We start from the raw sequence: 14,010 nt of genomic DNA, 5'->3' as shown, positions 1-14,010 counted from the left end.
AGTACAAGCAATTCCAGAATGCATCTTTGGAACGGGTTGTGTTCTAAAAGAAACAAGTGAATCTTTTGGAGAGGGCCTTTAGTGGGAAATACATAAAACGTGACTGCCTCAGCCCGTGTTTACCATGCCCTGATGTGGGGCTGTATTAGTCTGTTTTCATAATTCTTACAGGCTTCTTTTTGTAATAGTCTCACTAGTCCAACATACCAGCCCAAAAGCACAAGCACAAACACACTGCTCTATATGAGTGTGTTCTTTCTCTCCTCTGCTCTTCTACTCTCCCTTTCTAAGGGCAGGAATAAGTATCTGTCAGAAATAATTTGTTCTCGACAGGCTTATTGCCTCCAAGGGATTCAAATGCCCTTTTGGGGAGCCAGTATCTTATGTTATTGGCTAATATCCTGCATTTTGTTTGGGGCAGAGGGACTGAAAGCTTAGGAAAAAACATGCTGGAGCATTGGTCCCTGAATATTGAGCTGCAGAAATTTCTCCTTTTTAATAGCATCCATTTGTGCGAACACAGCAATTTGAGACTACATAACCCAGAGATAAGTTAAAAATATGTAATTCATTTATGCTGTAAATAAAGGGGATCATGTCTTTGTGTCTCAAATTGAAATCAGTGTTTTGGTTCAGTTCAAGACATAAATTGGCCATTCAAAGCAGCATCAGCTCAAGCTTTTCTCTGGGCCGCATGAATTGCACTGACCATGTTTATAAATCGCAAGGAAACTTTTGAGGAAGCTGTTAGTAGTTTAAAGTCCGGATAAATTGTGTGTGGTTTTGAAACTTGGAGTTTCAAATCATATTTTTCACAGCCCTGCTGATGAGGCATTTCATTAGCATTGGAGCCTACACGGGCTGAGAAAATAACCTTTTACCGCAGGTTCCTTGCATGCATTTAATCTCCTTTCACTTTTATTTTTTCCATCTGATGGAATGTATCCCCCTCCTTCTCCCGTCACTGCTGTTTTCCAAGGATTATTCCGTCACACAGCACAGCATCTTTTACTTCCCCACATTCAACAGGTCAAAACCAGCTTGTTTTTTAGACTTAAAACATTATATAATTACTGCTTAGAAAAAATTACACAGAAAATCTTATCTAATGCCAGGTTTCTAAACCTCTTAAACGTGTTCTATCCCATGAATGTGGGTTTGCTGGTGACAAATGTTTTATGGGCATACTTTAGTAGACACCCGTCTAAAATCTGTTCTTAATAGTCAGATCCTAAATTGGAACCAGAGGGGCAGAAAAACCAGATTTGAAACGTGTTTCTAAGGGTTTGTTTTTACTTTCAGTTGAGACTGCCTTCTCTCATCTTTTGTACTGCTGTCAAAAGGGCCACTCTTATGGTTGTTCAAACTCCATGCTTCTTGACAGGAACAGTTGGACCCCTCTTCAATGATTTTCAGATGAAACAGCTTCCAAACCTCCAGAGCTTTAACTTGTAGTTATTAGGCCCTTTGAAATAGTAACACATTAATCAGCTGAAATCAAGTGGTCCTTTCTCCAAGGCTGTGATATTGCTGTTCTCTTCTAGGTATAACCCTCATGTAAATATTAGTTTCAGGAGCTCTTCCCCCCCTCCCTGTAGGTATGTTTATCGAATTGCTGGTTTTATTCTGATCATTGTTTTATAATGCTGTGAATTAAAATGCCCAGTTCTGTAATAGGCTTTTATACTCTCCAATTGCATGAAAAGAAGTAATGCAGAAAACTAGATTGCACTTGTCTTCTTTTAGAAATTGGCTTCTGTCCTTTTAACTTCTCTCATGCACAGTATAAAGCCCAGCAGAAAAGGTATTGATGATGTAATGGATTATGTGTGACAGAACTTGGTCTAACGATGATGTGAAACATAGAAAAAGGTATGGTTTGTTAAAACTAGATCATTTGAAACAGAGGCTTGGTTTCTGTTGCTGACATTTGTGATATTGAACAAGTGGTCTGAACCTTTAATGACTTCCCTTACCAGCCTGTGTATTAGGCAAAAGTCCGAGGGGATTAGAAGAAATCAGGAAGATATTGTTCCTTGCAGTAGCCATTATAGACACATATATGTGGATTTATTTGAGTTCAAACTTAAACAGGGGAGATATAGGCTGGATATAAGGATGAAATTCTTTAGTGTGAGGGTGGTGAGGCATAGGGTTCCCAGAGAAGCTGTGGCTGCCCCATTCCTGGCAGTGTTCAAGGCCAGGTTGGACAGGGCTTGGAGCAACCTGCTCTAGTATGAAGTATCTCTGCCCATGGGAGGGTGTTGGAACTGGATGATCTTAAAGTCCCTTCCAATCCAAACCATTCTATGATTCTGTGATTCAGTGAGTCAGCAGCTGAACCGTTCTTGAGTTTTGTCAAAAAAAATTATGATAAGAAAATAATTTAGGGAGGCGAATGCAGAGCTTCTTCCAGGCATCAGGTATCACTGGGGAGAGAATAAAAACATGCATGATCAAGGTCCTTGTAATTCGAGGTGAGTGTCCATATCACAGGGCTGCTGATGCTGTAGTCAGTGTCAGGGAGCTGCCTGAGAGCTGATAAAATAGGACATGGGGCCTGTTTGGGAACTGCTTTGAAAACCAATGTTGCAGAACTACTCAAAAGGCTGTTAGAATGCAGAAATGTTTCTATTCGTTTTATAAACACCCTCTGAACTTTTATTATGTACTCTGTGTTCACAGCAATCATTTCCCATACCTCCGAGGCTAAATAATTTCTGAATAGCTAAATCAATTTGTCTTGTGTCTGTGTTGTGTCACAGTAATGAAAGTTCCCTTTACTGCAGCGGTAGCAGTAAAGCAACTCCTCTTAAGGAGATGTGGGAGCTCTATCAAAGCATCACAGCCGGAGATATAACTCAGCAACCGATTAACCAGTCAGCATTAGAAAGGAAGTGGCAGTATGCCTCAGCTATCAATTTGAGACTACAGTGAGATTTTGTAATTAAGTTTTAAGGTCTGAAACTTAATAATACACAAAATGTACTGTTGGATCTAAAATCACCAAGGTCTTGATTTTGTATCTTGCCTAAATGACCCGTGATTGCAAGGTTGTATTATACTTGCAACCGAGCAGGGTGATGTTCATATAGGATGGTGACAGATGCACTAAAATTGGTTCAAGTCCTGCAATTGAATGAATGAAGAGAGGTTCTTCAAGAGCTTCATTGACTCCTGTAGGACTTTGCCTAGCTGACTGCTGGTGGAGTCTTTTTGCTGCGTTAAGAGAAGACTGAGTCTGTAATACCCCGCGGAGACGATGTAAATGCAACCTCCTCCAACAGGCTGAAGCAAATGTTTTGAATTAATACCTAGCAGTATGAATTTCCATGAAGTAGTTTACATAAGGATCAGATGTATTTATGTGTGTGTGTCTGTTTTTATCTCTCCGTATATACCTGCGATAGGTATCTGTATAGATGTGTACAGTAACAAGTCTTTGTTCTTTAGAGTGACATTTAAAGTAGGATAGGAGCTGGTATCAGCTTCATTTTTTCTTACAAAGCAAGGGAATTGGAATAGCTTCAGAGGAACTTGCTCAGATTAGAACTTTTATATTTAGGGAGGACTTTTTAGGTTGGAATATAACAGTTTTTGAAGTCTTTATTAACTAAAGCCATGCAAGACGTCTGTAAGACAGACCAAGTACCATGCCTTCTTGGCCAGGATTCTTGTGTTTCTCTTGCCTTGTTTGCATATAAAATGTGGCAGTTGGACTCATCATCACTCCTAACTTTTTAGCATGTTGAAAATCAGGATCAGAAAGAAAAAACAAAACAAATCTTCTACATTCCTATGCTTCAAATCAATGGTATGAAGATATATTGTCTGGATGTCAGCCCATTTTATAAATGAATATATCTCAGAGATTGTTTTACTGGCCCACAAATGCCAAGAACAGGATGACAGTCTAATTCCTTGCATAGCAGCAGATAGCATAAAGTCAGGTTCACTGTAGAAAATGCAACTGCTGTTTTGGGGAGGGTTACAGATACAGTAATTGTTTCTTGTTTTATGTTTGGCCCATGATAGATATTAACTGACCACTTGCTTGATGTCAGACAACTCTTTCTGTTTTAAAATTACAACAGCTGCTGGTTTGTAATGGTATAAATTCTCACTGTGCTGGATGCAGTGGGAAATTCTTGTTTGGTACAGTGTAGCTGGACTTTCATATACATAACACAAAAATACATTGCCATAAATATCCTATTCTGCAAGTGCCAGTGTTGCTTTTATATATGCAATATCTAATGGGCCAAGGATGAAGAGAAGTAGAGATTGAGTTTTCTAGTTACCCATAGAGTTTCTCTTTTGTTGCAGTTTGAGATACTTGAACTGGATCTGGCCAATTTTCACCTACTTGTATTAATCCAAAAATGTGATTTTTGTTTCTGATCAGTCCGGGTTCCTTTTGAAGAAGAAACAACAGTTAAATGTGTTTGTGCTTTGTCTTTAGAGGAGATTGTTTAGAATAGCTTCAGGTTTCCACCAGCATTAGGCAGTTCTTCTGGAAACACTATGTATGAGTAGAAAAGGAAATGGGATCACAACATGCATTTTACGGCAGCTCTGGATTTAGTTTATTAACTTTTCATTGCCAACCACTCCAAGTTTGCCGTCTGTTCAGGTATCATTGGTACTGCAAGATAGGCTTGCAGCTTGGTTTGGTATCTTTTTGGTTTTTGGATCCTAGATGATTTTTAAGTCCCCATCATATTAGTTACGTGCTGTGCTGATCTGGTTTGAACAGAACTTCAAAACTTGGTTTCTGGTTTTGCTGTTAATGGATTTGGTCAGATACCACTCCAAATGCACAAACTCCTACTGTTTCTGGGTAGAAAGTCTCCAAGCAACCAGTGAAATCGGAATATGCCATGCTGAAAAAGTGGCAAGGATATGAGAACTGGATCCCTTTCCAAAATTATGTGCAACCCAGATCCTTACTTCTGGAAGGAAATGATGCTGCTATGCATCATTTGTGACAAGTGACAAGGGAGCTGAATGGTTCCTGTTACATGAGAGGGACGAAACTGTCCTCTAGCCTGTGAAAGACCTCATGGCAATTAGGGTTTGATCAAGTGGAGCAGGTTTACCTCTGTAAGTGGGTCTGTTATTCACTAGCACTAAGGACAAAAGGCTTTCAGGCTTGAGGGAGGTCCAAGGAAGAAGAGAATAAAGCCTTCAGACTACCCATGACCTTGTACTTCACCAGATACAGGGGATGAGAAGCTATGAAACAGCAGCCTAATGGGCTCAAACAGAATAGAAAGAGAGCATGCTTTGAGAGCAGATTTTCTTTGCCAAAATAATAATATGAATGAGGTTAACAGAGATTCAAGGATGAATGTACATAGGGATAATGACTGGAAAGCTTGCTTATATGCCTTTCACTTTAAACACTTGTATGTATTCCCTTCTGCTGCTTTATTTCTCCCAGGTATTTGTGGTCACCGTCTGGACCGTGGAACTGTACATGGTGCCCCTGGCTCTGCTGGTGCTGTTTGCATACAACTTTTCCCTCATCACAACAGGGAAGATCAACAACACCCAAGATGCCCAGGCAAGTAAAGTGGCAGTAACATTTCTGGCATCCCCAGCTTGAATTTGCCCATGAGCAAAATGTTACATATTTTAATGGTATTGAGCAAGTTATGTAGCTAAATAGCATTTTTATTTCGAACTTACTGAAAAGAAATGTCAACCCTCTCAATTTTCATGATTCAGTTCAAGCAATAATCCATTCAGAGTCATAGGAGAAGACAACGAGAGTGTGTAGGATGGGGATTTTACTTACTAAATAACTACAAATGTTTTCAAGTTGAAATAAGAAAGACTTACAAAGCGACAAGTTCCTAAAACCCATGACCTTATTACTTGTACGCTTTGCGTCACACTAATGATTCATGATTCACAGAAGAGGAAAGTCGATAGAAGCCAAAGGAGAAGTTATTTTTAAACCTTTTCCTGTGATTGAGACTTTAGGAAGCCCTTATTCCTCCTTCCCACCCCCCTTTAAATGGCAAATGCTTCCCCCCGGACTCCCCCCCTCAAAATTTAGCCTTCAGTTTTTTAACTTGATCTGGGAGAAAAAAAAGATTTAAATATAAAACTAATTACAATATGTGTGGCAAAATGCTACTGCTGGGGTATGAAATGCTGTTTGATGTTGGCTGCTGTCTTTACTTACAGAACAATGGTAATTACAATTAGAAATGAAAACAAATTTATGAAAGTCCATAATAATCTAGTTTAAAATATGTAACCAGTAATGAAATACAGGTTGAATTATAGGTTCTTTCTAACTTTGTATAAAAAGATAATTGACATTTGTACCCATGAAGAATACCTGTACTCAAATGAATCAAGCCGATTTTATGCAAAGAAACAATATCCTAGAATTAAAAAGGCTGATATCTGGCTTATTAGTTTTAGTGAGAAAAGTTGCTCCTAGTTCAGTACTCATCTGTTACAATGTGGAAAGATCGTTAGAAAATAGGGAAAATTGCATTATCCAGACTAGAATATAGACTTGATTTGAGAACATGGTGAAAGAAATACTTATCTCCAATTTTAACTAAGTCCAGAATAACATAGAAAGATACTGTGTGATTTCAGTAACTACTTCATTTAATCTGAAAAATGAGAACTGTGCATGTAGGAAAATCCCTGCCAAACAAGTGGGTATTTTTTTAATACAAAAGGTGATAAAATGTAATAATCACCTATCCAGAAAAAATACACAGAGAAAACCTTCCAGCACCCATCACTCATCTTGTGGTGAGTTTGTTGCATGTTCAAGTGGGGAGCATTTCACATAAGTAAGCAAAATTGAGCAGTACATCAGGTAAGTGAATAGTACAAAAGGCTGTACCTGAAAATATAGGTAAATTGTAGTAATACTGAAGAAAGGTCCATCAGAAAGTTGGCCCTTTTCCTGTCACATCCTATGAGTGATGCATTGCAATGAAATTCAGGAGTGCATTCTGCATAAGCAAAGTTACACATCTGCCTAAGTGCTTTGCAGGATTGGGATCATATGGAACAAGTAGTCAAAGTGCCTTTAATATTACCTGATTTCTTTTTTATGTGTGTCTGTGATTCTAACCATCTGTAGGTCAGAAATAGACAATCAGGTGCTAACCCATGTCACATCTGTCCTGCAGATGAGAAAAGGGTTTCTTCAAATACTGATGCTTTTTACACAGTCATTTCTTTATTTTTTCCCTTCTTTAGACCTTGGCTGCATGTGCACTACCTTTGGTTTTGGTGTGCCAGCATGCACTTTCGTGTATAATGCAAGTAACACTCCTTGCAAAAGTGGACCTCGAATTCTCTCTGATTTCTGTGCTATAAAATGAAAATAACAGTATTAACTTTGTACGCATGATGCAGTTGCCAGGAGGCTAAATTCATGAATATTGGTAAAATGGCTTATGATTTACAGATGGGATGTTTCTGTGGAAATGCAAACCATGCTCAGTGTTAATTCAGCTGTTTGGGGTGTTCCAGAGAGCCAAAGAGTAAACCTGGGTATCTGAGCATACGAGATGCAACTGCTTTAAAACACAAATCCAAACCATCTTTTTATTGTGATTCTTCACATTCTCTGCATGTTTGCTGTATTTAAACATGTCATGCAGCGATTCAAATGTACCTAGTAAATAACCAAGAAGAACTTGGAGGACCCTGTTAAAGGCTCAGATTATTAAATACCTGAATTGGAAGCCAAGTGCTCCTAATTTCAAGCCTTAGCCAAGTCTTTTGTTTTCCCCCCCCCTACCTGTCAGCATAAAAGTTAAAGGGAGAAAATAATGCTGCATAGAAATCTGACTGTGATTTGTGAGATTGATTATGTTCATCTGAATGTATTTTCTAAAGTCTAATGTTTCAGTAATGGCCCTAAAGGGAGGGAACAGGCATTGTAGCAGCAAAGATGGAACAAGTTGAGTATAGAGTCCTCAGCCTTGACATGCCAGCTGGTTCATTTGTCAGACTAAGAACAAAGCTGTTTACAGACAGTATAAGTTGTCAGTGAATTTGAATGCCTGTTGCCTTCAAACTACTGGGTACAGCCACTAATGCTTTATTTAGACTTAAAATTTGTATAGGGTATTGCAGGCTTTGTTCAGGATACTGCCAAAAAACCCAAAAAGTCCTTGAATACAAAATGTTATTTCTGAAAGGTGAAAGCAGTGGGGTTTTTTGATGACTTGCAGTAGAAGTGAGAGAAAACTGTGTAATGAAATGTTGTGGGAGTATCAGAAGCTTTACAAATGTTGCCTGTCACTGAAAAATAAGTGTAGCGTTTTGAAATGTGGACATCTGCTTTCGCAGGAGCTTATGGGCTTGGATGAAGATGAGGATGAAGATGATAAGGTAAGCGTATCTCACGATTGTGTTAGCTAGAATCAGAAGGAACGTGGGAGAGCACACACCCACCATCCTATTTCCATGAGATCTTTGTGTATTATGTGTACTAACTGAAAAAAACAATTATTACTAGTTTGCTCATTGGCAAATTTGAAAATATGAAAAGATTGGTTTATGTAACATTCCATAGTGGTGGTATCTGTGCGAGATCTCTGAACATTAACTGAATCTGAGCAATCCCCAGTTTGTGCTTGAAATCATAACAGACACATGCTTGTGTATGTGTACTGATAGGTGTGCGTATGGGGAGACAAGATGCAAAGACACGCATGTGTACATAAAATCCTCCACTTGAATTTCCAGTGTTGGATCACATTTTGTGCTAATGGCTTTCCCCTTTCATTTCTGTTGGCCAGAATTGGTGTGATATGTGGAGAACTGGTTAGAATTTTCTCAACATTTCTTTAAACCGAACTTGAGTTTTGGTTCATTGGCTGAAATGTGGAAAGAATTGGAATTGGCAAGGCCTGTTTTGTATTTTATTGGAGCATACTTACTCATTCTTCTCACTGTGAAAAATTCATTGGATTTTTTTTTTCGACTTTATCAAACCACAGTGACAAATGATAAAAGGATTAGAGGGCATGACATCTGAAGAAAGATTAAGAGAACTTAATGTATACAGCTTGAAAAAACATAAGTAAGTGAAGGAGGATCTGATAATCTATAAATACTTTAAAGCTAAAAGGTGAGGAATTATTTAACGAGCAACAGCATGCAGGGGAACATTAGCTGTTAGGAAGAAAATGTTCACAAGGCAATGTGAAACTTTCAAATTGCATACTAAGTTAATAGGACTCTTGAATATTCTATGTTTTAAAAGTGTTGCAGTGAAATTGTTGATCATTGAGAAGTAAATCAATACCACAGTTAGCAAGTGCACCTTAACTCTTCTCAGTTGTAGACACTAGAATTGAAGCTTAGCAGACTAATTGATGGCAGTAGTTATTTAAGCTTTGGTTCTATCTATAAATACAACTGGGCCACTTAAATATGGATCTGATCACTTCGAATTTTTACCACAATACCCCTCCAGCCTCTCTCCCAAGGCAGTTCCACTGTCATCCTCTTTCTTGGTTTCTTTTAACTAAGTATGCCAGTGTGGGAAAACTCCTGAGAGTCAATGTTGAGCTGTTCTCTACCATTTTGTAATCAGCATTGCCTCCATCTCCATTTCCTGCATGCACTCTAAAATGGAAAGCTGGTAGCACTGGCTAAAGCAGTAGACACCTCCAGCAGGCTTTCTCATCAAGATAACACTTTATATCCCAACATAACAGCAATAATAATTCATAACTTGTATTAATTGATATACTAGTGTTATGGGTCTATGGAATCCTGACAGAATTGCCAGGAGAGAGAATTGCCAGCCACTACATGTGTCCCATGTCAAGTGCTGTGCAGCATTGCCTTAGTGTCTTCACCCTGTCCTGGGTATATTCCTCCTTTGCATCGTTGATGGACCATGCTTGCACTGTGATGACTCGCATGTTTAAGTACATTAGGTTATTCCAAGTGACATTTGCAAATCTGAGGGTGGTCAATGCTCTCTAGGGAGTGTAAGAAAAATGCAGTTTTATGACATTATCTCATAGCAATGTCAACATTTAAACAGACAATTATACTTTAGAAAGAAGTCTGTGTATTTTTTTTTCCTCCCTAATACAAGAGCTCCTAAATTTGGAATCTGCTGGTTGGGTATACAAGGTCACTGTTTCTGTTTCCTATCATTGTGCTGTATCAAAATACTCACACACACAGCCTTTCTGGGTTCTGCTGCATGTTAGACATAACAGACCATGCTTCTGGGAATTGTAACACACCCTCTAAGAGATGAACTGTTTACAAATTAGAAATACACAGACACTTAGTTCAAAAACCCAAGAGCAGATTAACTCCCTCCACCTAAACTATCTGTCTTAAATGACAGGGCTTAATTGCCAACTCCCCCTCTTTTTCCCCCCTCTGCCCTCCCCAAATACCAGGATGGAGGACTGCAAAAGATAAGAGAGCTCTGTCCCTTTGGCACAAGCTGTTCGGTGGATGAATGCCTTCTCGGATTTGTGCCATCTTGGACATGGAGTTCAAGCTGCATCTTGTCAGCTCTGGGGTCTGTCAAGCTGTCTGTATAAGGATTGTTTTAAAATGACATCACCAAAACATCTTTTGCTTGCCAGTAGGAAGGTATAGACAAGTTACATGTAGCTCAGTGCAAGTTGTTTGATTGTTGACCATGTCTATTTATTTTACTCCTTTTTTTTCCCTTTTTTGACAATGACTGTGTAGCTTCAAGAGCAGCTACCCTGGTTAATGAGTGTGTCATAGCACCCGGCTTTAAAGAGTCTTCTCATGATCTTAAGTTGTATGGATAAAAGCTTCTTCTCTTCAAAACCAGATAAAAATGATTACTAATTCCAGGTCTAGTAACTGAATCAAAGGAAAATCAGAGAAAGAATCTAAATCAACAACAATTCCTGTTGTGTTTTGAGGGGTATTTTTTGTGTGTTTCAGTGGTGGTGTTTGTTTGGTTTTGGGTTTTTTGGATGGTTTCAATCCAGTGGTGAGCCAACATAGCACTGCTTGGCTAACGGGATGTAATAGGGAAGTATCAGATGACACTGTGGCTTTAAGCCAAGTTATTTGGCAACTTCCAAGAAATGTTTAATATCTAATGTATTGGAAAAAAAAACAGTGGGAAAAATCGCCCCCAAAATCCAATGTTTCTAATGTAGGAAATTCTCTGTCAAAAATAGGTACAAAAAATATACAAAGTTTTATGAACACGATTCAGAAAGACTCCAGCCAAACAAATTACAGTCAAATTCATCCAGTAGCAAACAGCTGACATTTTTCATTGGAGTTAAGATTCAGCATGTGGAAACCTTCCGTATGGATCTTGTTTGTATGGGTGGATTACGATGAAAATTGCATTAATTTTCTTCATTGTAAAGGTCAGTAATTGAAACATGAACCAAGAGTCTATTGTGTAAGATGCTATATCCCTGTACTTAGGAAAGGTCATCAAGACAATATCATCTCATTGTTTTCTTCCCTGGAAGTATAAATAATTTCATTAGTTTTTCTCTTTTTCTCTTCAATACAACAATTGCAGTATAGCATTTCAACATCTCCCATTAAGACTGCTGAAGAGAGATGATGATACAGACTTGAAAATACCCCATGGTGTGCAGGGTATGTTCAGACTAGCAAGGGCTCTCCACAAAAAAAGCCACAAGGTGTGTGTTTGTGTAGGTGTGGACCCCCTTAAATTGCTGTGTTTTCTTCATTTGGCTTTTTGTGGCTTCTCTCTGCTTGCTTCTGTGAACATATTCACAGACTGTGAATATGTTAGTGATGGAGAAGCCAAAGGGACAGATTCTGCTACTTGCCAGAGCTATGCTTGGTTCAGAGCTGGAGGATGTGACACTTCTAAGCACACATAATCATCCGGTCTTGCAACCGTCTTGACTGAAGTGTAATACAAGTTTCCAGGTATCACTTAAGACACATTTGCCGCTTCTTTAAGTTTTCTTTAGGCTTCTTATTAACCCAATCAAACTTGTTAATACAGAGTGCAGGGGTTTCTCTGGTTGTGCTTCGTTCTTTGCTTGGGAGCCTCCTGCATCAAGAAACTGGAAGATAAATGGTCTGTTGTTAATTCTTACTTATACTTCAGTATTGTTTAGGACTGCTCTTATCCATAGACATCACATACATTGTCACAGTCCTCGTCTCAGCAGCATGACCTAGAAATTCATAGGTTTAGAAGTGATGGGAGAGAGATGCTGAAAGGAGGTACTTGCAGAGGACTTTTAGATATCTTGGGAACTGTGGTATGCTTCTCCTTACATAGAGACCTTAGCAGCCCTATGGCAGTCTAAAATTCTTCCTCTGGAGGTAGGTAAACCAACACCATAGCTTCTGTATGTCCCCAGAGAAACATTCAGTAGTAGTAGGCAGGTCACTGGACCCAGCACACAAACCTCAGCAAATTCTTGTCCCTTAAAAGTTCCAGCTATGTAAAATGTTAACATTTATTTTGAATTGTCCAGAAGTATGAATAGGTCTATCTTTGTCTTGTACCCAGATTGCTAAACATCATTACTGAGATTATAGATGATGATCCAGTAGTTTCATTCTAATCACTGTGTGATTGTTCTTAGGTCTCCTGTGTATTTTCAGGAGAAAGCACTTATTTTGACCTTTTTGTTTTCTTTCACTTCAAAGATTTACTGATGACTTTATATTTCCATTCAGGCTTCTTTTTTGTTGCTTCTTATGTTCCTCACCTAATAGTGTTTTATTCAGTTGAGACTACCAGTATTGCTTTAGAATTTGTAGCAATGCCACCCGACTTTGGATTATTTTGCATGTCTGTGAAAATGTGAGCAAGTACAGAAAATGCCTCTTAACCCCCCTTGCATTTCATGCCTGTGTAGAGAGAAAGCAACACAGTTAATGACCTAAACCTCTTCACATAAGTTTGTTTATGGGCTGGGCTTAGAAGAATTTTGCTTGTGTCTTGTACACAGATGAGATTCATCTCATGTAAGCAGAGAAAGTGTAAGCGCTGCTAAACAAGGCGTGAAGTGGTCATCCCTGCCTTTTAGCCAGTGTTGCCCTAGCCTTAGCTGCAGGATGATGTGCCATAGCTTTTAAAATGTGTCCTTTTAGGGCCGATGGTGCTCTCCTTCTTAACATCAATCTGAAGTGATTCTATTGGCTCTGGTGGAATTATTCCAGATTTCACACCTTTTTAACTGAGAGCATAAATTGACCCGTATGTGTTGCATTTCCTCTATTTGGTAATTATTTCAAGTACGCACAGATTCACTAAATTTCCACAGCCAGGCAGGCACATTTGCAGCATGGTGTTAATAAACAAAAAGATCCTGTGATGCACAGTTTCAGGGCTGCAGGAGGCAATTGCTGAGAGTTTGGCAGCCATCCTCTCTCCGGGTACCCATCCTTCTGGAAGCACCGAGAAGGTCTCCTCGCCACGCAGCAGACACTGCAGCACAGGGCAAGACAGTGACTCAGCAAGGCAGATTGCTGGGTTCCTTCCAGCTGCCTTTGGCTCCCATCAGAGGCAGGATCCAGTTCAAGGTTGCTGTGGTGACTGTTTTCAAAGCTCTGCCTGGAATTCATTTTAGCTACCAGGAGACTGTCTGTCACTCCATGGCTGCCACCTCCCACAAGAGCTTCATTCTGCTGCTAGACTGAAGCTGTTAGTGAAGGGTTCCCTGCAGACAATAGAAGCCAGTGGTCTGCTGTTTATAGCCAACAAAATCTATTTGATTTCAGAAGTTCTTCTTCAATGAGTATTTTGGCCTTAAGATGCTGTTTTGGCCCAGGTTTTGCTGGACACTGGTAAGGTCAGAGTTGTGTAGTCTAGCACAGAGCAAGTTGTAAGTTAAATCCAATTTCAGCTAAGTCTGCCTTTCTCTAAACCACAGCGTGTTTGTTTTCTTTTAAAAACCAAAACCCAACAGATTAATAGTGGGGCAGAGACATGCATGCCTGAACTTTTTTCCTTTCTTTACCCTTTCCATCAATCTTGTTTGCTGCTGATAC

General features: G+C 39.2%; 1 protein-coding gene across 2 annotated transcripts in view; it reads left to right on the top strand.

Annotated features, from left to right (window-relative positions):
• The window catches only part of MCTP2 (multiple C2 and transmembrane domain containing 2), a 122,438-nt gene that overhangs the window by 94,331 nt on the left and 14,097 nt on the right, over positions 1 to 14,010 (top strand). For both annotated transcript variants that reach the window (XM_005148772.4, XM_031048683.2), the window contains 2 exons: positions 5,444 to 5,566; positions 8,341 to 8,382. In XM_005148772.4, the coding sequence (XP_005148829.3) occupies positions 5,444 to 5,566; positions 8,341 to 8,382 (165 nt within the window). The remainder of the gene's footprint in view (positions 1 to 5,443; positions 5,567 to 8,340; positions 8,383 to 14,010) is intronic.

Source organism: Melopsittacus undulatus, chromosome 9 (assembly GCF_012275295.1).
Source record: "Melopsittacus undulatus isolate bMelUnd1 chromosome 9, bMelUnd1.mat.Z, whole genome shotgun sequence".
Classification (NCBI taxonomy): domain Eukaryota; kingdom Metazoa; phylum Chordata; class Aves; order Psittaciformes; family Psittaculidae; genus Melopsittacus; species Melopsittacus undulatus.
Note: the sequence above shows the minus strand (reverse complement) of the source record. Positions and strands in the feature narration are given on the sequence as shown.